The sequence below is a fragment of the Rhopalosiphum padi genome, chromosome 1, assembly GCF_020882245.1.
Source record: "Rhopalosiphum padi isolate XX-2018 chromosome 1, ASM2088224v1, whole genome shotgun sequence".
In the NCBI taxonomy this organism is placed as follows: domain Eukaryota; kingdom Metazoa; phylum Arthropoda; class Insecta; order Hemiptera; family Aphididae; genus Rhopalosiphum; species Rhopalosiphum padi.
In genome coordinates, this window is record NC_083597.1 from 58,767,207 (window position 1) to 58,786,837 (window position 19,631).

A 19,631-nucleotide genomic window follows, 5' to 3' on the forward strand; every position below is an offset into this window, starting at 1 on the left:
TAAAATTTTTCATTAACTAAAAATACATCTATACTTGTATAATATATTAATACAATTAATGAAAGATAAATGCATAATGGTTTATTTAAAGTGTAAAGCTTGATATTTACATACTGTATTTTATTACTTTTATTTTGATATTTTTCAGTTCTATAGATTTAATGTTTTATTATATTTTTTTGTACATAAACACAATGTTAATATTTAAACGCCTAATTCAATGAGACACATATATTATTATATTTGTAAACAACATTTTATTCAATAATTTCTGCTTTAATAAATGGTGGTATTTTATAATACTATTTAATATTTTATGATTATCTTTGAAAATACCAAACTTATCGCTTTCTAATATTATAATATCATATCTATGCAAGATTGTTAAGATGATATAAAAACAGTTGGGGTCTTATTAGGTATGTAAGATATAGTTATATCATATAAATTTATTGTATACAATTCACTATGATTTAATCTGTTCTAGATAATTAGTAATAATAGATAGGTATATAAAATAAAAGTTGTAAGAAACCATAAATTATGATAATAACTAATTCACTCTTTAAACGTTTAAACTATTATATTATTATATATTTTATTAATTACCTAGTATATATTTATTAACACTTGTAATTAAGTTAAATTTATTTTAACATTGAATAATATATATTTCCATTATTAAATGTTATATATCAGGTTTATTTTTCTCAATAAAACCATGACTTACCTGTATTCAATTAGTTAATTGTTATACATTTCCATTTATTGTAATAATAATTGAACTAAAAAAATGTTTTTCCATACTTATTGATAGTATCAAGAATGGGATTTTATGACGATTTATGTATATCTTGCGATTTTTCTTTTCCTTTTCCATGTGAAATCACTGTAGGGAGAATCATTGCGAAATTGAGAGGCGACGGCGGAACAAGATGACAGCATACATCACCGAACTCTCGGACATGGTGCCGGCATGTCAGTCGCTAGCCCGGAAACCAGATAAACTCACCATACTTCGAATGGCTGTTAACCATATGAAAAGTCTCAGGGGTACGTATTTAAAATATAAATGTTAAAAACAAATGTTTTCAAACATTTGTAAAAACCTACTAGTCACAAAATACCAACTATATATTTTGGATAATAAATATCTTAATTCGATTAGATATACAAATGAAAGTATTATACGAGTTTTGATATGAATGTTAATGTTAAATTATACGTATAGTCAATCCCAACAGTACATGAAGTTGCCAGGACATTCTACAAATGCCTACGCGGCTACGCTCCAATCTCCACTACTATCACAACCCCTTGATCTCAGAATTGTCTATCCTTGTATTCCTTGTTTCCTTTTCTTAAAACAAACTTAGTGTCGTGAACTACTATAATAACCTTCCCATTTGCATGTCACAAAATCCATCACTGAATAGCTCCTCTCAAGCCTTCAATCTCTAAAATGTAACTTATTTATTTTATCTTGTTTCACCTTGTAACCATTAAACATGATTTGTGCTTATAATTATTATATTGTAAAAATTCTAAAAAAAAAGTGTCAACACATAAACCAAGCTGTAAGGTGTACCTATTGGGCTATATAACTATATAAAAACCATATCGTGGTAGTGCCGACAGGATTTTGAAAAGGTCCAAGTATTAATTTTGAAAATTACTGGTAATAGCTCCATATATTTTTTTTTTTTGACAATAATAATAATTTTATTTATTTTATTTTTAATGATTTGATGTTTTTATGTTGATGGACGGAACCTCTTTGTTTCTAGCCAGATATATTAAAATTAATAGAACCTCACAAAAATAGTAATATATTTATTTTTTTTCATGCTTTAGAATGTACATTTCTGTTACCATAACCAAACATTTTTCTTTAGTTACTGATAATTGTATCTATGTATAAATATTATAAAATACATAAATTTTCTAAATTGAAATCGAATAGACTAAAATCTACATCATTTTTATATTTTGCCAACTTAATGCTATGTTATTTTATTATTTTAATAACTTACTATTTTATTAATGATGATTAACAAAATAACAAATTATTTGGCGACTTCTTTATTATTATTTACCTTTAACTTTTCGTAAACGTTTAAATTGAATTAATAATTAATAATTTTATTGTATCAAATTTATTGATTTTATTAGACATTTACACTATATAATTATTAACGCATTTTTAAATTTCTATAATCATGTTTAAGATGTTACTGATATTTATTTTTTTATTTTCATTTATTTAATTCCCAGAGTAGTTTAATCCTCAACACCTCAATAGGAAGTATCAAATAACACTTGCATACACACGTCGTTTATATCTACTACTATATCCTTCTAGATAATAACATCGCTGAAAGGGCGCGTGAGAACTCGCAAATTCATTTTGGACAACAAAAATGCTTTGTCGCAGGATGCGTGTTTCCCTTTTCCCTTTTCATTTATTTCCTTCCGCACAGGACAATGTTTATGTGAGTGTGCTCTATCGTAGTCTATCTAATACCCTGAATTGCGTACAAGACCGCCATGAATTCAATTACATCTTCTTTTTCCTGTTCTCTGTGCGTGATTTTTTTAATTTTTCTATTCCAATTATTTATTATTCATACGCTACATTAACTATTTGTTAATATTATATGTTGTGTAGGTATTAAGAAATTATTTTTGTCGTATAGTGAAAACAATTTTTTTACTGTATAAGGTATCCGATAAGTTATACAACTATAATAATAGTTTATGCGTATATGCTCTGTTTGCAGTTTTTACTTTTCATCAGCGTTAATCGTCACGGTGCAATAGCATACAAATAATAAAATAAATTGTTGAATTTGCTAACTTAAGACTAAGTTTTTAACCAAGTACCTACCTAATGTATTATTTGGTCTCCGGCAACTCTATAGAGTACTATACTGGTATTATTACAAGTACCTATAATAGTTTACGACTTCGAAAAATATCGAACGAAGTATATGTTTTCTCCGATACATATGTTATATATATAATATATTGTTCCTTTAGAAAATACTTACCATATTTCAACAAAACTTGCTAATTGATTGATCCTTTATTACTATATACGTATATTGTTATACAAACTTAACTACTATTATTATTTATTTGAATACAGCAAATTGTTATGTAAACATCATCCGTGTTAAATGATTTAAATTTATATTTTATTTCCTTCGCCAATAATGTATAGAAGTAAAAGAGTAGAGAAATAACCATTTTATAAGTAGTTACAATAAAACAGTTTTATGACCGTGTTTATAGCTTTTTAGTGGTCAATGATTATTTTTTCACTCAATACCTTAGGTAGGTACATAGATATTTTTCTTTTCTCTTTAGACCATCGTTTTTGTCATAATAATAACGGTTACCTCTTATACCGAGTACAAAACCGATTGTATTCAAATGGACGGTATGCGGATGACAAGAATGAGTATTGTCGCATTATAGGTGGCATATACGTTTGTTTGGAACCCGGTCAAGTCAAAGCCAGTTATATATTATTATTACTATTATGCTAGAAATAATGTATAATAATAATAATAATATTTAATATTCACCAGGTTAAGCGTTATGTCTGCCCGCTGGCGGTATGGCTCTATTGTTTATTGTCACGTCCATTGTCAATTTCCTGTTTCACCCTTCGGTTTTTGACGTACTTTTATTTTATTTTACGGGCGAGATGTGAATGACAATGTTTTTTTTTCTATTGCGCATTGCCAATTTTATGTCTGATTTAAAGCATAAAACTTATAATTTATAATTTATTAAACTAAAGATTTTAATGTTCCATAAATGGCATAAATTAACCAATTCACCAAAATAAAATTAATATATTTACATAAGGTTTACAACTGTAAATTATTCAGTTATGACGTGGTGTTTATTGTTTAATGACAATTATGATCTCTTATAGTACAATTGTAACACTTTATTATATAATTATAATATATACTTAAATAATTAAATAAATGTTCTTTGTTATTGAAATATCACGATCTTTTTTAATTATAATCGCTGATTTAAAGTAAATTTTTGTTTTTAATAATCTCGTATTTTTTGACTAGATAAGTTTTACTTGTAGAGATGATAATATTTATTTATTGTTAACTCCTGAAAAGCAAGAATGTATACCATTTGTGCAAAGTGCTTTTCCAAAATAAAATATTAACTTTTTGTATAAATTATAGGAACAGGTAACACAAACAATGATGGCACCTACAAACCTAGCTTTCTGACGGATCAAGAGCTAAAACATTTAATATTGGAAGCAGCTGATGGTTTTTTATTTGTTGTTACATGTGATACTGGTAGAGTTATATACGTTTCTGACTCTGTTGCGCCAGTATTAAATTACTCACAAGTATGAATTTACTATTTATATACTTTAAAACGGGTTAAATAATAATTATTATTATTAATGTTATATTCTTAGAATGACTGGTTAGGGACAAGTATGTTTGACCATTTACATCCTGAAGACGTAGAAAAGGTACGGGAACAACTATCCACACAGGAACCACAAAATTCAGGGCGTATATTAGATCTGAAAACCGGTACAGTGAAAAAAGAAGGTCATCAATGTAAGTCAATTATAAATATTATTAGTTGTTATTCTATACAATATTTAATTTCTATAATCACATTAAAATTTGGTGTATTGTATAGCTTCGATGAGACTGTGTATGGGTTCTCGGCGTGGATTCATTTGTCGAATGAAAATCGGTAATAGTGGTGGTATGATGTCCAGTATATCTGGACATAATTTACATCAACGTCTCAAACAGCGTAATACATTAGGACCAACTCGTGATGGTAATGAATTTGCCGTCATCCACTGCACTGGCTACATAAAGAACTGGCCTCCATCTGGTCAGTTTGATCATCCATTATCTGGTATGATGTCGATCTGTCGTCTAATCACCTCGATGACACTTACCAATAATAGTCAAATATCCCTCCATCTAGAATTTTTAAGATTAAATATTTATATAAAATGTTATGTATTTAGGCGTTCAAATTGAGCGAGCTGTTGAAGAAGATGGTACTCATTGTTGTTTAGTTGCTATTGGTCGGTTGCAAGTTACTTCCACTCCTAATACTACTGATTTAGCCGGGTCTAATAGTAATGCTGGTAAAAATAAAATTAATTTAAAATATTTTTAATATCTTTTAAATGTTTATCATAAACTTTTTTTTAGAATTCATTTCTAGACATTCTATGGATGGTAAATTTACATTTGTTGATCAACGTGTTACACATATACTTGGCTATAAGCCACAAGACCTTTTAAGCAAAACATGTTATGAGTTTTTCCATCCTGAAGACCAAACTCATATGAAAGAAAGTTTTGAACAAGGTACATTTCTATTTGGCAACCTTGATAAATATGATTTTTTTTAATTGTTGTTTAATAATGTTTCAGTTCTTAAAATGAAAGGCCAAATGATGTCTGTGATGTATCGGTTTCGAGGTAAAAATCATGACTGGATTTGGCTAAGAACAAATGCATTTGCGTTTTTAAATCCATATACTGATGATATTGAGTATATTGTGTGCAACAATTCAACAGCTAAGTAAGTTCTTGTTTTATTTAATGATATGTCTTTGTCACAATTTTGCATATTTGTTTTATATTAGATCCTCAATGCACTCACCGTCAGAAAGTGGAGTAAATATCAGTAACCCGTCTACTGAACCTGTTTATCAACAACAGGCACCTGGATTAGATTATACAGTTCAAAGAAGGGATCATGTAGCAGCACCACCATATCAAGCTCATGCAATGATTACTGCTGCTCCGACAGCTAGTCAACATATGATACGTAAGTGTTTTAGTCTCAATTTCAATTTCTCTAAAACTACTTTTATGTTTTTATTTTTAAACAGCCAATAACACAGCGCAAAGACCAAATAGCGCTCAAAATGTATTTAATACATATGAAACAAATGCATCACCCATTAGCTATCATTCACCTAATCAAGGTACTCAAAGTCAAGTTCAATCACCATTAATTAATCGCCTTACAAAGTCAAGTCCAACACCTGCACAAACAGCATGGACATTGCGTCAAGTAAAGATTTAACATTTAAAAATAATTATAAATTATAATATGATATTTGTTTTTTAATATTTTAATCTATCAATCTATTTATTATTAATTTAGCCGGTCACTGAAGGTTACCAATATAATCAAGAAATGAGTCCATCTCGTTCACCATCAGGTCCAACATACACACAATTAAGTGGTGGTGCAAGACAAACAGCGTATCACAATCCATCACCAGCAACTGCATCTCCTGGTAAAATATACAGATTAAATTGTTAAATTATTTTAAATTATTATTTAATACTCTTTTGTATAAAATGAAAATATTATCAATCAGTTATTTTTTCTAATAATTGACTTAAAACATTCAGTTACAATTTATAATAATTTTAATTTAAATAGATTAATAAAAACATTTAATTGATTTTTTAAAGGAATGTGGGGTTGGCAAGCTGGAGCAACTGGGGCCACAGCTGTGGCAAATAATGTTCCACCACATCCACATAGTGGCCATCCACAAGAGCTTTCTGATATGATGATGCAGATGCTCGATCAAAGTGCAGCTGCTGCTTCATTTGAAGACCTTAATATGTTCAACACAAATTTTGAATGAGTTTAAAATTGTCTTATATGTCAAACAAATTTATTAAGGATAAAATTAATGCAGTTGTCCCAAATTACCCGAATGTATGTTATAAGCTAAATTTGTTTAATATCTGCCTGTAAGGTATTTTCAACACCATCTGTGGTAGTATTACATGGTTTTATGTATATTAGAAACTATTATCATAATTTTCATGATACTGGATATCTGTTGTTGTATGTTTAATATTATGGATTCTTTGATTTATGTAGTCTATACAAATATAATAAGAATCTCATATCAAGTTTATTAATAACTTAAGTAAGTCTTACTAAGTATACTTTTAACCTTTTTCAAAAAATCATAAATTGGTATTATTTTAAACACTGGTTTTTTTTACAATTTTAACCACATTGCTTTTTACACTACACCAAGTTATCATTTTAATATAGTTTATTATCTTCTATCACTGATCATTATTACAATTACAACCTCCAAGCTACCTCTGTCATGCTCATTTCAATGAAGTATGTACCTAGGTTAGCTTAGTGCCATAATAAATAAATTATAAGAATTTAAATTTATTTGGAAACTTTACTTTTTTTATCCTTAAATCTCAATGAAGTTCAAAATTAATATAAAAATATATTTATTTAGACACATATCATTTTCAAAAATATATCAAATCCTTCCGTAGTTGTAAATTTATTTTTGATTGTATTTTGTTTTATTTTTCAAAACTGGATAACTAAATGAACTTCCAAAGGGATATTCTCAATTCAATTTGTAGTTGACTGCCATATATATATATATTTATATATGAATATCATAATACGAATAACATTGAGCCAAATACCAGTGGTCAACTTCAAATATTAGTCCATTGAAAGTTTGTTTTTTTTTTGTCCATATCATGTATACAAAATTGTATATAATATTGTATGTTTATAATAGTATTATTTACTTTATACTGATGTAAGTGTGTGAAATTTTTTATAATTTAAATACGAATATTTCTAAATAATTTGTTATTTTATTGTCTAAAAAAAAATAACTATTTTATACAAATATAAATGTGTATATGTACATATACATATTTACATATTACATGAAATTCTATATAAATATACGTATAAAGAGTTAATGGTGATACCATTATATTCTTTTAATCAACCACCATTTTCACTTATACCACTGCTACGAATTTTTCCCTTTTTCTCTTTTGCGCAGTTTATTTAAAAAATATACATTGTAAATATAACACTTTTGTTTTAAGTTATATACATAATTTTTATTATTGTACATTATATTATAACAGTTTAATAGAAGTATTGTATAATTAAATGAAATATATTTAGAGGTTTTTTTTTAATAATCAAACTGTAATTTTTATTTTCCTAGTACTATGCACTATGTTGCAGATTGGTTAAAACGTATTTTAAAAAATAACATACATTTAGACATACTGCAGTACGATCCATAATTCATATTCTTACTCATGAGAATTTAATAAAAGAATATTTAAGAATCAATTCAAAAATGATATCAAATGAAGCTATATTTGTTTGTTAAATAAATTCATGATATGATTAATTATATTGTGGTTAAATTTTTCTGGTAATGATAAAATTATCGAGCATTATCAATAGCTTAAAATCAATCCTTTTCCTATGTATTTATTGAACAGATTAATAATATTATATGTTTTGTTCATCTAGCCACTTGGATGAGATATTGTTTATTGTTGTTATTATAAACTCAAACATTTATATACATTATATCTTCTTTCACCTTTGGTTTTTACCAGTTAAAACCATACCGTTAAATACGCATATCATCATTCATCTTCTAGTGTTTCCCATTATTGATTATTTGGCTCCACCAGCTTTATATCTCTTCTTACTCAGCTCTCCCACCTTGATTATGATTTTTTCTCAATCTGAAGTCTTCTTCATCATTAAGATATTTCCTGTCATTCTTTTTTTTATCCCTGTTCACTTACTAGAATTCTAGTATTCTAGTAATTCTTTACTAGAATTAAAGTACGACGTATTCTTTGTTCTTTAAATTTTTTAGAGGCCATGTTTCAACTTCATACTAATATTATGCAGGTGCATTCTAATTTTTAGATTTCCAGGAATAGTTTTTGAGCCAAAGATGTTCCGTAGGACTAAGAAACAACATTTATATACTGATTATTGATTAAAATCACATATTCTCATCTGTTTTTATGCCATTGTCTTGAATTATAATTTATGATCGATTACAAATAGTTGAATGATGTGGGTTGGACAATGATAATAGTTCGCTGATAATATTTTCCTTATTTATATTAACAGAAATTATGAACAACAAATGGAAATGCTTTTGGTTTTTAGAATATGATAAGTGTTAAGAAAATTATAGTATTATAGAAAAATGATAGTTTGATTGTTAAATGTCTAGATAGGGCTAAACTTATTCCAATAATTGAAAGAGAAGTACTTTCAACAATTATATAAAATAAATGGAAGCCATATAATATTGTTAAATAATAAGGTTTACACCATTCAAAAACTATCTATCGCAAAAAAATTCAATACTGAATACGAGTAGAATATATTTGGTCACATGTCAAATTTAATATGAAGTTTTGAAAAATTAACTGTACTATATCTAAACTATTACATTATCATCTTATTAACACATGATAAAAGTTAACTAACCATCAAGATATTTCATTGAAATTTTTAATAGAAAGAAATTTAAATTTTTATTGTACTTATAAATGTGTTGTTTATTAATTTATAAATGTTCAATAATCATTTAGTATATTTCCATAATATTCTAAATGAATATGATTTGTATAGTATGTAGATAATTAGCTTTAAAACTGTAGAACACTATACTACAGCAGTTCACCTGTTATATAAACATTTATAACTGACATTTTTATATTTTTTCTACACATATAGCATATAAAAAATATGAACTTTAGTATGCATTTGCTTATGAAATATAAATTTAATTTCAAGAATTTATGGCTGAAATAAGGAAAATCTGAAATTGAATACTAGAAAATTCATTAATCAAACGCCCAATAGTTGTATATGACATGAATATAAGTAGATAGGTATGCCTAAGATTTATAAAATTGAAAATTTGAGACTCAATACAATTCTTTACAATTTAAAAAGTAAAGATGACAATAAAACTACAGTGCTAGATAAAGATAGATCCAAAAAAATAAAAATAAGACATGGTACCTATTCTTCAAATAAAAAAAAAAGAATAATAATAAACAAAATGTACCTAGCCTTTTATTTTATTAAATTATTAATAAAATAATAATTATTAATACAAAATATAGGTACATAATAAAAAAAATATCATTTATACTCAAATTAGAAATGATTTATTCATATTCCCTGGACATAATAATTAAATAATTTTATTGTTTATCTTTTTGTTTGTTTTTTTCTTTCTCCAAAGCTTCTTTTTCTGCTTCTATAACATTAACCATTTCCTCAAGCGATGCTGGGTCTAACATCTTCATCTTTTCATTATTTTTTAACACTACCAATTCAATGTTTTTTTGACCAGATTGAACTACTTCCAGTAATGCTCTGACTGCCAATTTGATAGTACCTTGTTCAGTACTTACAGCTTCATCATTATAGTTATCCTATAACAAGGAAAATATATAAATATATATTTTAAAACAAATAAATCTCAATCTCTAAGCAAAAGTTATCTAATGTAAAAAATCATATTAGGTATAATATAGTAAATCAGTAGTAAGTATGATTCATACTACTTAATCGACCTTAAATAAATTATCATTTTTAATACCTGTAAGAATTCTTTAACCAATTTTGAATTTCTTCCAGTGGCATTAGCCTTCCATTCGTAATAAATACCAGATGGTTCGGTCTGGAACAGATGTGGTGTGCCATTGTTGTTGAAACCAGCAATCAGACACGATATACCAAATGGACGGCGACCGTTGCTCTGTGTGTATTTCTGCTTGATGGATGCCACGAAACGTGTGATATATTCAGTCGTTACAGTTTCACCGAGAGTCAAGTACTGTGACTGACATTCCATCTGTGCCCGGTTGATGATTACACGAGCATCCGCTGTCAGTCCAGCGAATGCCATTACTATGTGCGAATCCAGAGGGCATATCTTGCGTACAGTGCGTTCTTCTTGGAGCATAGCTATAGACTTCTTTTCAACACCGAGTACAACGCAATCCTTGCCTAGTACACCGATAGCTGTACATCCTTTACGTACCGCTTCTTGTGCGTATTCTACTTGCAAAAGATGACCATCCGGCGAGAATACCGTAATTGCTCTGTCGTAGCCACCAGACATATTTCTGAATTGTAGGTTGAAATTTAAAAAATAATGAACAAAGATCAGTATGAAACAACAAAAATATTCGATTTGCAGTCTATTTCACGAATTCACGATAATATACAAAACGAGCAATGACTAAGGAAATTTAAAATACTTCGGCACTGCGTCTGATATAGCGTATCAATGACTGTTGTCTGTAATCAGTGCGGCCAACTATTGGAACATACAAACATAAATAATGAGTTATCTATACATCATGGCATGGCTTAAATATATTGTATATCATGATTAGAAACGTTGAGCCTTGGAACATGAACACTTTAGGAGTACTCAAATACTCAATATAATATTAAATATAATAATATATGAACATTATGAACTGCATTAAAAAATAAAAAATATTATATTTTGACTGTATTCAGTATTGTTTTGTGATTAAACTGATATTACTTATTATAGAAGAATATATAAAAATCATGAATTTCGTAATTTACTAAAACAAACGTAATTACTAATTAATTATTAATTTAGATTTATATCTATTGTACTGAAATTAGATGCATGTCACCACCATCTGTCATCTGTGCGATACATTCAGAAATTAAATAATTTTAATTATTTAATATTTCAAGTTTGAAATTTAACTTACCTATTATAAAATATTAGAATATAGTTAAAATTATATTGCTCATTGGACAGTGATGCTAAGGATTTTATTATGTTATAAGGTAAAACATTGTCACATTAAGCCCTTATAATATATTTATATGCAAATTGTAATCAATATTTTACTATTTATTTTTCATCTCTGGGACAAGTGTATACAATTATGATCTGTAGCAACATGTATTACATTTGTTTTCTTCAATAATCTAATGAAGTTAAACCATTGAAAATAATAATTACTTTAAACAAATATTGAGTAACACTTTTTTATTTAAATTTTTGTGAATATACTAAAAAAATAAATGTATATATTAAAAAACAACGAATGGTCTTAAAACTAATGAAAGTTTAGAACCACAAATATTCTCTCACGTAACGATTATTACCAAATAAAAATAATAAATATTAAATTTAATTCTTATTATTTTATTTTTTCAATCATTTCGGGAACAGCCTTGAACAAATCAGCAACTAGTCCAAAATCTGATACTTGGAAAATTGGTGCATCAGGATCTTTATTGATTGCAGCAATTGTTTTAGAATCTTTCATACCAGCTAAATGTTGAATGGCACCAGAAATGCCAATAGCCAAATATAATTCCTGTAATTAAATGTATTATACTATTGTTCAACCTTAGTTTAAACTTTTATAAGAGTATTATTGTCACTAACTGGAGCAACAATTTTTCCTGTTTGTCCAATTTGCATATCATTTGGAACAAAACCGGCATCTACAGCTGCTCGAGAAGCTCCAACACCTGCTCCCATTTTGTCAGCAAGATCATAGATCATTTTAAAATTTTCAGCAGACTTGACACCTCGCCCTTTATAAATATGGAAAATATGTACAAAAATTATACCTAATATATTTTATGAATTATATTTATTGTACCTCCAGACACAACTATTTTTGCAGAAGCCAAATCGGGTCGATCATTTTTAGTCAGTTCTTGACTAATCCATTCTGAGCCCGAACCTTTTTCATAGCTACCTGCAGGTACTGCATCTTCAACAGAACCAGAGCCCCCATCGGCAGCAGCTTCAAAACTGGTACTACGTACAGTGAGTACTTTGACAGCATCTAATGACTTCAAGGTCAAAATAGCATTTCCTTAAAAAAAATTTAATTTATTAAACAATAAATTAAAAAATATGTATAATATACTAGTAGTATAGTATAGTATATACAGAGTATAGTATAATATACTATACTCTGTTCCACGAGAGACTGTACTCGTTTTTTGTCCGTCGCTGCGCATCTTCCACCATTTTTGCCCGTTCGGTTATGATCATCAACTGTTCGGCTCGGCGGTCGGCAACGACTCCTCTCATACGTAGCGCCGGACAGTAATGAGTGGGAGAAATTGGGGTTCCGCGCTGTCGGCGGCGTCAGTCAGCTGCGCGAAACAACTACAGTCTATCGTGGAACAGAGTATATACTCTATTCAGTGAAAGAATACGCTGATTCTGTGTATCTACATTCAACCCCCTACCACTGAGATAGGTTTTACAAAGACAGGGTATCATGTGGAGATGTAAACAAAAACTGTACTCTTCTCTTAGACAGAGTAACATCAATTATTCATAAAGTATTAAAAAATTTATTCAAACAGAAAATTATATTAAATAAAATTTATACCTGCATAAATGGTTCGTACAAATGTATCAGGAGATTTAATGTCAATAACATCAGTAACTGGGGATACATCTAATAATGCCGCTACTCTGGGTAAAAGTGATTTGCTTTGAGCACTGGATCCAGCTAATACATGAGTAGCATTAATTCTTTTTTGAGTAGCTAATACTAGTGGAGCTAGAACTTCTGGCAGAAATCCTTTGAATTCTTCACCTTCTGCTTTAAGTACTTTAGTCACACCAGATACTTTGGTAACTTCTTCTACCACCTGTTTGTATAAATAACAATATTTTACATATTATAATTTTTTTTTTATCATATTTGAATTTGATTGTTTTATTATTTTTTTGTTAGTAATATTTAATAATTTGTAGTTTAATAAATTTATTATCAAGATGAAGATTTAGTAGTACAATTTTTAAAAGTGAAAAAGTATTTTGAAGTTATATAAAAATTTTAATTAGTTGATGCCAACAGTATTTTTAAATGCATATATATTTATTTTTTACTCCTAATCTCTATAAATAATATATTTATTGATTTATCATAGTTTTTATGGAAACACATTATACCAGTGGTTTTCAAGTTGTGTGTCACGGCTCTCAGGGGCGTCATTGGTTATTATCAAGGGCCGCGCTAAAAATTTAAAAAAATAAAAACTTGATTGAATCTGTCAAATTGTAATTCATGAAACACTTATTTATTGTTAATTCCAAAATTCTGGAAATGAGAATCACGCTTTAAAAATGTAAGCCATGATTTGATAATATGCAACAAAAACAAACACAGCCGTTCCACTAAATATTAAAATTATTATTATCATTTAAAAATGTTTCCTATTATTAATAATTACATGTTTATTTTATCGTTAAATAATGTAAATTTGATTATTTTAAATGTTGGTACGGGAGCCGTATATTTTATTTCAAAATCAAAAGGATCCGTGGACCCAAAAAGGTTGAAAACCACTGCATTATACAATTTTTTTAAATCACGAGTATAACTATAGTAACTAAACTACTGATGCCATAAATTGAGAATATTTATAAACCATTATTAAATTTATGATTTGCCTAAAACATTATTAAATATTAAAGCTAATGAAATCTAAGAAAACCTTGATTCTAATACTTGATACTAGGCCTAATTATTGGAGTATTGAATAAAAATATCATAAATGTATAATACAAAATAATTGGTTCATTGGTAGTAAAATTAAAAATGTATAAATACAAATTATAAATAAATTGTTGAGTATGCATAGTGAGTTAGTATTTAAGTTCATAGTGAATAGATTTATAAACAAACTGACGAAATAGAGTTTGTCCTAATCAGTATCTATTTTTTCCAATTACCTAATATTTTTGGAATACTTTTTATTCATAAAAATTGTATTAAATACCCATAATAAATATCTCAATTTGCAAACAAATATTTATTTATGAAATACCTACTAAATTAAATGACAATATTATGTATTTAACCTTGACATAACTCATGACTATAATTACTACTATATTTTAATTTAATATACCTAAATACCTATACATTTTTATTAGGTTCAAATGCAATTATATTATTTTTTCATTTAAGCAAAAAAAGTAAGAGATATTGAAAATTATTCAAATGTTAAAACATTATATTTATACATACCGATCCGATTTTGGTGCCAGCGACAAGAACAGATACTTCACCACCAAGTTGCTTTGCAGCTGTTAAGGCATTACGTGTTACGGCTGCAAGTTTCTCATTGTCGTGTTCGGCAATTATTAATGTGCTTTGTAACCTATGTCCATTGACCTTAATATCAAAAAAAAAAAATTAGTTCAAGAAGACAATGATTTTTAATTAATTACCTTAGAGCCGAGGTTCTTTGAGTATCTTAAGACGTTACTTAAAATCATTTTAAAAAATTATTTTACTGTAAAATAAATTGAAATCTTGTTATAATCGACACCAAGATGGCAATTGGCAAGATCAGGAAATATAATACCTACCTATTACACCTGCCTATCAACTATCAAAATAGGAAACGTTTAGACTTGTTAATAACGATAGCGAATGGTACAATTATAATGTTTACTCTTCTACATTTATAGTTCACTGGTCAGTGGTCAGTATTACCATTGAATATATATATATAGTATGAATAACTATACTCAATGGTATTACGTATTTACAACTTTATTCACGTAGGTACATAGATAATATTCAATTTAAAATTATCATTTATCTGATCAAAGGGTATTGCGTTATCACATCAGTGGGTTTCAAAGTAGTCATTCAAGGTGGATTAAAATTATAATCCACTAACCACTTGTCTTACGTAGTTAGATTTTATTGTAAAATGTGGATAGACAATAATGAAAATAAATTCAATTTATTATAATAATGACTATGTTTTATGATGTCTATGGAATATGGACAATACTACTTTTTACACATAATTAAAAGGTCTTATACACCTTACTTATCATTACAAGAAGTATAATGTGGTTGTGGTTATGCTTCAGTATAAGGTCTATGTTATGCTTACGCTTATGCAGTAATCACTATTCTCTAATCTGTGAATCAGACATCAGTCGACCAGTAATCACTATTCACTTCACCAATGGCACAATTCGAATATTCAATAGCAAATAATTTTTAGATCTGAATTAAACAATAATAAAGCTTAGTATAATAGTATCTAATTTTGTATTTAATGAATGAGAGATGATTTATTTCTGATGATTTAAAATAATATTATTTATATTTTTAATAATATATTATTATACTGTACATTTTATTAGATTCTTTGATAAAAACTATAAGATTATAAGATTATCATATTATAATTTATATCTATTGCAGATTATTTGTTATTAGGGTTATTTCCCATTAATTAGGCTAAGTTAAAGCAACTTATAGTTTGTAATTGAATTTTCAAAATGTAAGTTATATCAATACTCAAAATATTCTAATACATTTTATTTTGTATAAAAATATAATAAAGTTAATTTTTTTTTATTTATATTTTTGATTAATAGTAGGTATATTCAAAATGCCCAAGAAGTTTGTTGGCATGAACTCAAAAGCTATGGAAGCCAAAGCTCGAAAAGATGCTATTAAGCAAGAAGCAGATGCTAAAAAAAAAAAGGCGATAGAAGATGAATTTTGGAAAGATGATGACAAGAACAATATCAAAAAACAAAAAAGAAAGGCAAGTTATATTATTTAAAAAATAAAAACCTTCAAAGTAAATAATATTAATGATGTAGCAATAGAAAACTTACTTATTCATTAACTGTATACAATATTAATACATTTACTTATTTTATCATACAAATATTAGTTATAAATTCACAATTCAAAATAAGAATATGACATTATTAAATTACATTTTTTTCCACTTACACTCAATCTTATTTTTGTTTAAAGAAGTGATTTACTAACAAATATTTTGTTCAAGATTAATATTATTGCAGTGATATAAATATATTTTTTATAGTTATTTAATAATTAATTATGTCTGTTTATTTAACTACCAATATTGCAATTGTTTATATATACCTTTTAAATATATTTATAATATATTTGTGTAAAACATTTTAGGAGGAAAAGGAGAAAAAAAAAATTGATCAAATAGAAAAAAAACGAGAAGCCCAATTATTACTGGAAACTGAGCTCAGTGAAATCAAGACAACGCAAATAAACCAAAAAATCACTAGGCATCAACTTATGGTAATACATGTTTTAAATCATCATAATATATTATGTTACATTTACTTTATAGTTCAAATATTTCAGAAAGAACTTGATACTCCGCCAACTCCTAAGGAACAACCAACATTGGATGAAGAAAGTTCAATAGAAGAAAACTTGAATCGTTTGACTATGCATGATGAAGAAGCACGAACAGTTGATGAGGCTCTCAATATGCTGAAGTAAATAAATAGATTATTTTTAGAGAACATACTGTTGATTTGTAATGATTGTTATGAATTTGTATAATAGTAGAATACTACTACATATTAATTTAAAATGGACATTTTGGCTTCATAGGCGCAATTTCAATAAAAAAACTGAGGGTGCTTGAGCTCTTCATTTTCCGGGCATAGCGTTGAATAACTACTAATTGTAATATTATAAAAAAAGTATTTGAGGGTGCTACTTTTACAATTGGGGGTGCTAATACCCTCTAAGCGTCCCCCTATTTGCGCCTATGTGTAGTAGAATTTGTCTCTTGGTCCTGACTATATCAGTATTTATAATCCCTTTTCAACAACTTATAATGTGTACATTGATGGTTATGAAGGTTATAATGAAAACATTTTAACACTTAGTAAGCTTAGTTTATTTTTGCTTTAAGAGGCCTATTTACATTTTATTGATTTTTATTATTTTCTAACAATATAAACTGAAATAGTTTTAAACTTTAAACCTCCAGTTTGATGATCTAAAATTAGATACTTTTTTGTTATCGCTCGCCACCAAGTCGTCTAAAATTGAACACCTTGTAACTAGACAACCATACATCAGCAATTTAATTTAAAATTTAATACAAGTGTGATAAAAATTGTTTTTCTAAGTTATTCTTACTGGTTGATTTATGTTTAATTTAGACAAAATTACATAATCAATGAACATTTTTGTTGTTTTATTATTATTCAAAAAATATTATCCGTAAAAACTTGAAACATATTATTATATAAGTCATCATTTTCTGTACACAGTGTGAAATTCAAAATATTTTGACTTATTTTTAGTTATTTATATTATAATTCTATTAATGCCATTCTTTAGGGTACTTCAATATTTATAACTTATAAATTTATAACAATAATTCATGATAATAAAATAATTAATTATATACTATACCTAATATTTTTGTTAACGATTAGTTCAACTTTAAATATTAATAATAGAAAAGTAAAATAATTACTTATTGTAATATAATTATAAATTATTCTTAGAAATAGAGGCTGGTACACTATCTCCTTTCAAAATTGTTTTACAGATCTTCTTTTTTTAGTAATATATAAATTACAGTAACTTTATATAAAGTAAAATTGAAGAAACCTATTATTCACCAGAGCTACTACTATGGTTTTTATGTTTAATTATGAAATGATAATTATTAATTGTAAATAATATATTATTAGTATTTAATTTAATTTAAACAATTTACTTGTATAATAGAGTCAAATCAATATATTTTATATTGTGTGATGGCAGGGCAATTATAAACAAGTACCCTAAAATTTAATTCACTTAAATTTATTTAGTTTTTTTGTTTATGATTATAAAAAACCAGTGGTTGCAATGGACAATATGCTTAATAGTCTTTTAAGATCCATTGTAACTTTCCTCAACTATAGTACAATAGTTATTAATTTATTTGTTTTAATTTTATATATTGTTTTATTGTTACAGTCCTACTCAAAAGTTGTTGGATAAACATCCCGAAAAAAGACTAAAAGCAGCATATACTGCTTTTGAAGCAGAAAATTTACCAAGATTGCGTATTGAAAATCCATCTATGCGTCTTTCTCAAGTAAAACAACTAATGAACAAAGAATGGATGAAATCACCGGATAACCCTATTAATCAGAGATATTCCAATAAAAATTAATTTGAACTTCTTTTGATAATACATATGACATATAGATAATTATAAGTAGGTGTTAGTAATTCCTTGAAATAAAATGTGATTATTTACCTACTATAAATATGTTAATACAATACTATGTACAATGTAACAAAAATGTATTAATTTCAATTTTGAATAAAATTGGAACTATGATAATTACGAATACGATAGGTTAATAAACTTTTTTAACATTTGTTCTATGATATTGATTGTTACTCTATGAATTTAATATTTATTATGTATGAAAAAATCTTCATAAATGATTGGTGTCTGGAAATGTAAACATAAAAGTAAAATATTTGGTTAACCCTATTGCATATTATATTCCTCATCAACTAACTCAGTGTAGCAGTATGGTCACATTAAACACTAACAATATGATTATAAACATATTGATTTATTAACTAAACCTATATAATAAAACTATACACGACTATCACTATCAATTTATTACTATTATGGAATACAAATAATAGACAATAATAGTCATGGGTGAAACTACAGGTTGGGTCAGTCATGCACTCATACCATGGACTGATCTAATGCTGACAAGTTATCAGCCTCAGAATTGACAGAAATGGGATACTTTATAATATTATATTGTATAAAAAATATAATAAAAGAGCTTTAATGTGATTATTTTCTCAAAATGTAATGATGTAAACGATAAATATCTATTTTCACAATTCCTT

At 27.1% G+C, this 19,631-nt stretch overlaps 4 protein-coding genes across 10 annotated transcripts in view; 2 read left to right on the top strand and 2 right to left on the bottom strand.

The window, feature by feature from the left end:
• Positions 1–8,039, top strand: part of LOC132922188 (aryl hydrocarbon receptor nuclear translocator homolog) — a 34,873-nt gene extending 26,834 nt beyond the window's left edge. For 2 of the 6 annotated variants that reach the window (XM_060985609.1, XM_060985570.1), the window contains 11 exons: positions 896–1,053; positions 4,221–4,393; positions 4,466–4,613; positions 4,699–4,926; positions 5,042–5,164; positions 5,232–5,390; positions 5,457–5,607; positions 5,672–5,856; positions 5,921–6,105; positions 6,199–6,334; positions 6,516–8,039. In XM_060985609.1, the coding sequence (XP_060841592.1) occupies positions 896–1,053; positions 4,221–4,393; positions 4,466–4,613; positions 4,699–4,926; positions 5,042–5,164; positions 5,232–5,390; positions 5,457–5,607; positions 5,672–5,856; positions 5,921–6,105; positions 6,199–6,334; positions 6,516–6,694 (1,825 nt within the window). In that variant the 3' untranslated portion in view covers positions 6,695–8,039. Of the gene's footprint in view, positions 1–891; positions 1,054–4,220; positions 4,394–4,465; positions 4,614–4,698; positions 4,927–5,041; positions 5,165–5,231; positions 5,391–5,456; positions 5,608–5,671; positions 5,857–5,920; positions 6,106–6,198; positions 6,335–6,515 lie in introns of all 6 variants that reach the window. The other 4 variants (XM_060985599.1, XM_060985561.1, XM_060985590.1 and 1 more) reach the window with 3 other exon arrangements.
• A 1,996-nt stretch (positions 8,040–10,035) lies between these two features.
• LOC132917451 (proteasome subunit alpha type-7-1-like) lies at positions 10,036–11,161 on the bottom strand. Its single transcript, XM_060978199.1, has 2 exons — positions 10,496–11,161; positions 10,036–10,328 (listed from the first exon to the last, which is right to left on the bottom strand). Exons 1-2 carry the CDS (start codon positions 11,018–11,020, stop codon positions 10,095–10,097), a joined length of 759 nt encoding a protein of 252 aa, XP_060834182.1. The 5' UTR covers positions 11,021–11,161; the 3' UTR covers positions 10,036–10,094.
• A 760-nt stretch (positions 11,162–11,921) lies between these two features.
• LOC132931943 (electron transfer flavoprotein subunit alpha, mitochondrial) lies at positions 11,922–15,499 on the bottom strand. Of its 2 annotated transcripts, XM_060998059.1 has the most exons (7): positions 15,305–15,499; positions 15,164–15,228; positions 14,961–15,107; positions 13,311–13,575; positions 12,564–12,782; positions 12,344–12,495; positions 11,922–12,272 (listed from the first exon to the last, which is right to left on the bottom strand). In XM_060998059.1, exons 2-7 carry the CDS (start codon positions 15,209–15,211, stop codon positions 12,093–12,095), a joined length of 1,011 nt encoding a protein of 336 aa, XP_060854042.1. In that variant the 5' UTR covers positions 15,212–15,228; positions 15,305–15,499; the 3' UTR covers positions 11,922–12,092. The 2 variants fall into 2 exon arrangements, with proteins under 2 accessions (XP_060854042.1, XP_060854041.1); XM_060998058.1 differs by having other exon boundaries at positions 15,164–15,498.
• Positions 15,500–15,662: 163 nt separating this feature from the next.
• Positions 15,663–19,142, top strand: LOC132931944 (coiled-coil domain-containing protein 124). Its single transcript, XM_060998060.1, has 5 exons — positions 15,663–16,239; positions 16,337–16,509; positions 16,902–17,030; positions 17,097–17,233; positions 18,723–19,142. Exons 2-5 carry the CDS (start codon positions 16,351–16,353, stop codon positions 18,919–18,921), a joined length of 624 nt encoding a protein of 207 aa, XP_060854043.1. The 5' UTR covers positions 15,663–16,239; positions 16,337–16,350; the 3' UTR covers positions 18,922–19,142.
• Positions 19,143–19,631: the final 489 nt, after the last annotated feature.

Coding starts and splice junctions, on each gene's coding strand:
- LOC132917451 (XM_060978199.1), bottom strand. CDS start 11,020: ATGTCTGGTGGCTACGACAGAGCAATTACGGTATTCTCGCCGGATGGT. Junction 10,329..10,495: donor TGGTTAAAGAATTCTTACAG/GTATTAAAAATG, acceptor TCCTTGTTATAG/GATAACTATAATGATGAAGC.
- LOC132931943 (XM_060998059.1), bottom strand. CDS start 15,211: ATGATTTTAAGTAACGTCTTAAGATACTCAAAGAACCTCGGCTCTAAG. Junction 13,576..14,960: donor CTGGCACCAAAATCGGATCG/GTATGTATAAAT, acceptor TTATACAAACAG/GTGGTAGAAGAAGTTACCAA. Junction 12,783..13,310: donor TGTACGAACCATTTATGCAG/GTATAAATTTTA, acceptor ATTTTTTTTAAG/GAAATGCTATTTTGACCTTG.
- LOC132931944 (XM_060998060.1), top strand. CDS start 16,351: ATGCCCAAGAAGTTTGTTGGCATGAACTCAAAAGCTATGGAAGCCAAA. Junction 17,031..17,096: donor TCACTAGGCATCAACTTATG/GTAATACATGTT, acceptor CAAATATTTCAG/AAAGAACTTGATACTCCGCC. Junction 17,234..18,722: donor GAGGCTCTCAATATGCTGAA/GTAAATAAATAG, acceptor TTATTGTTACAG/TCCTACTCAAAAGTTGTTGG.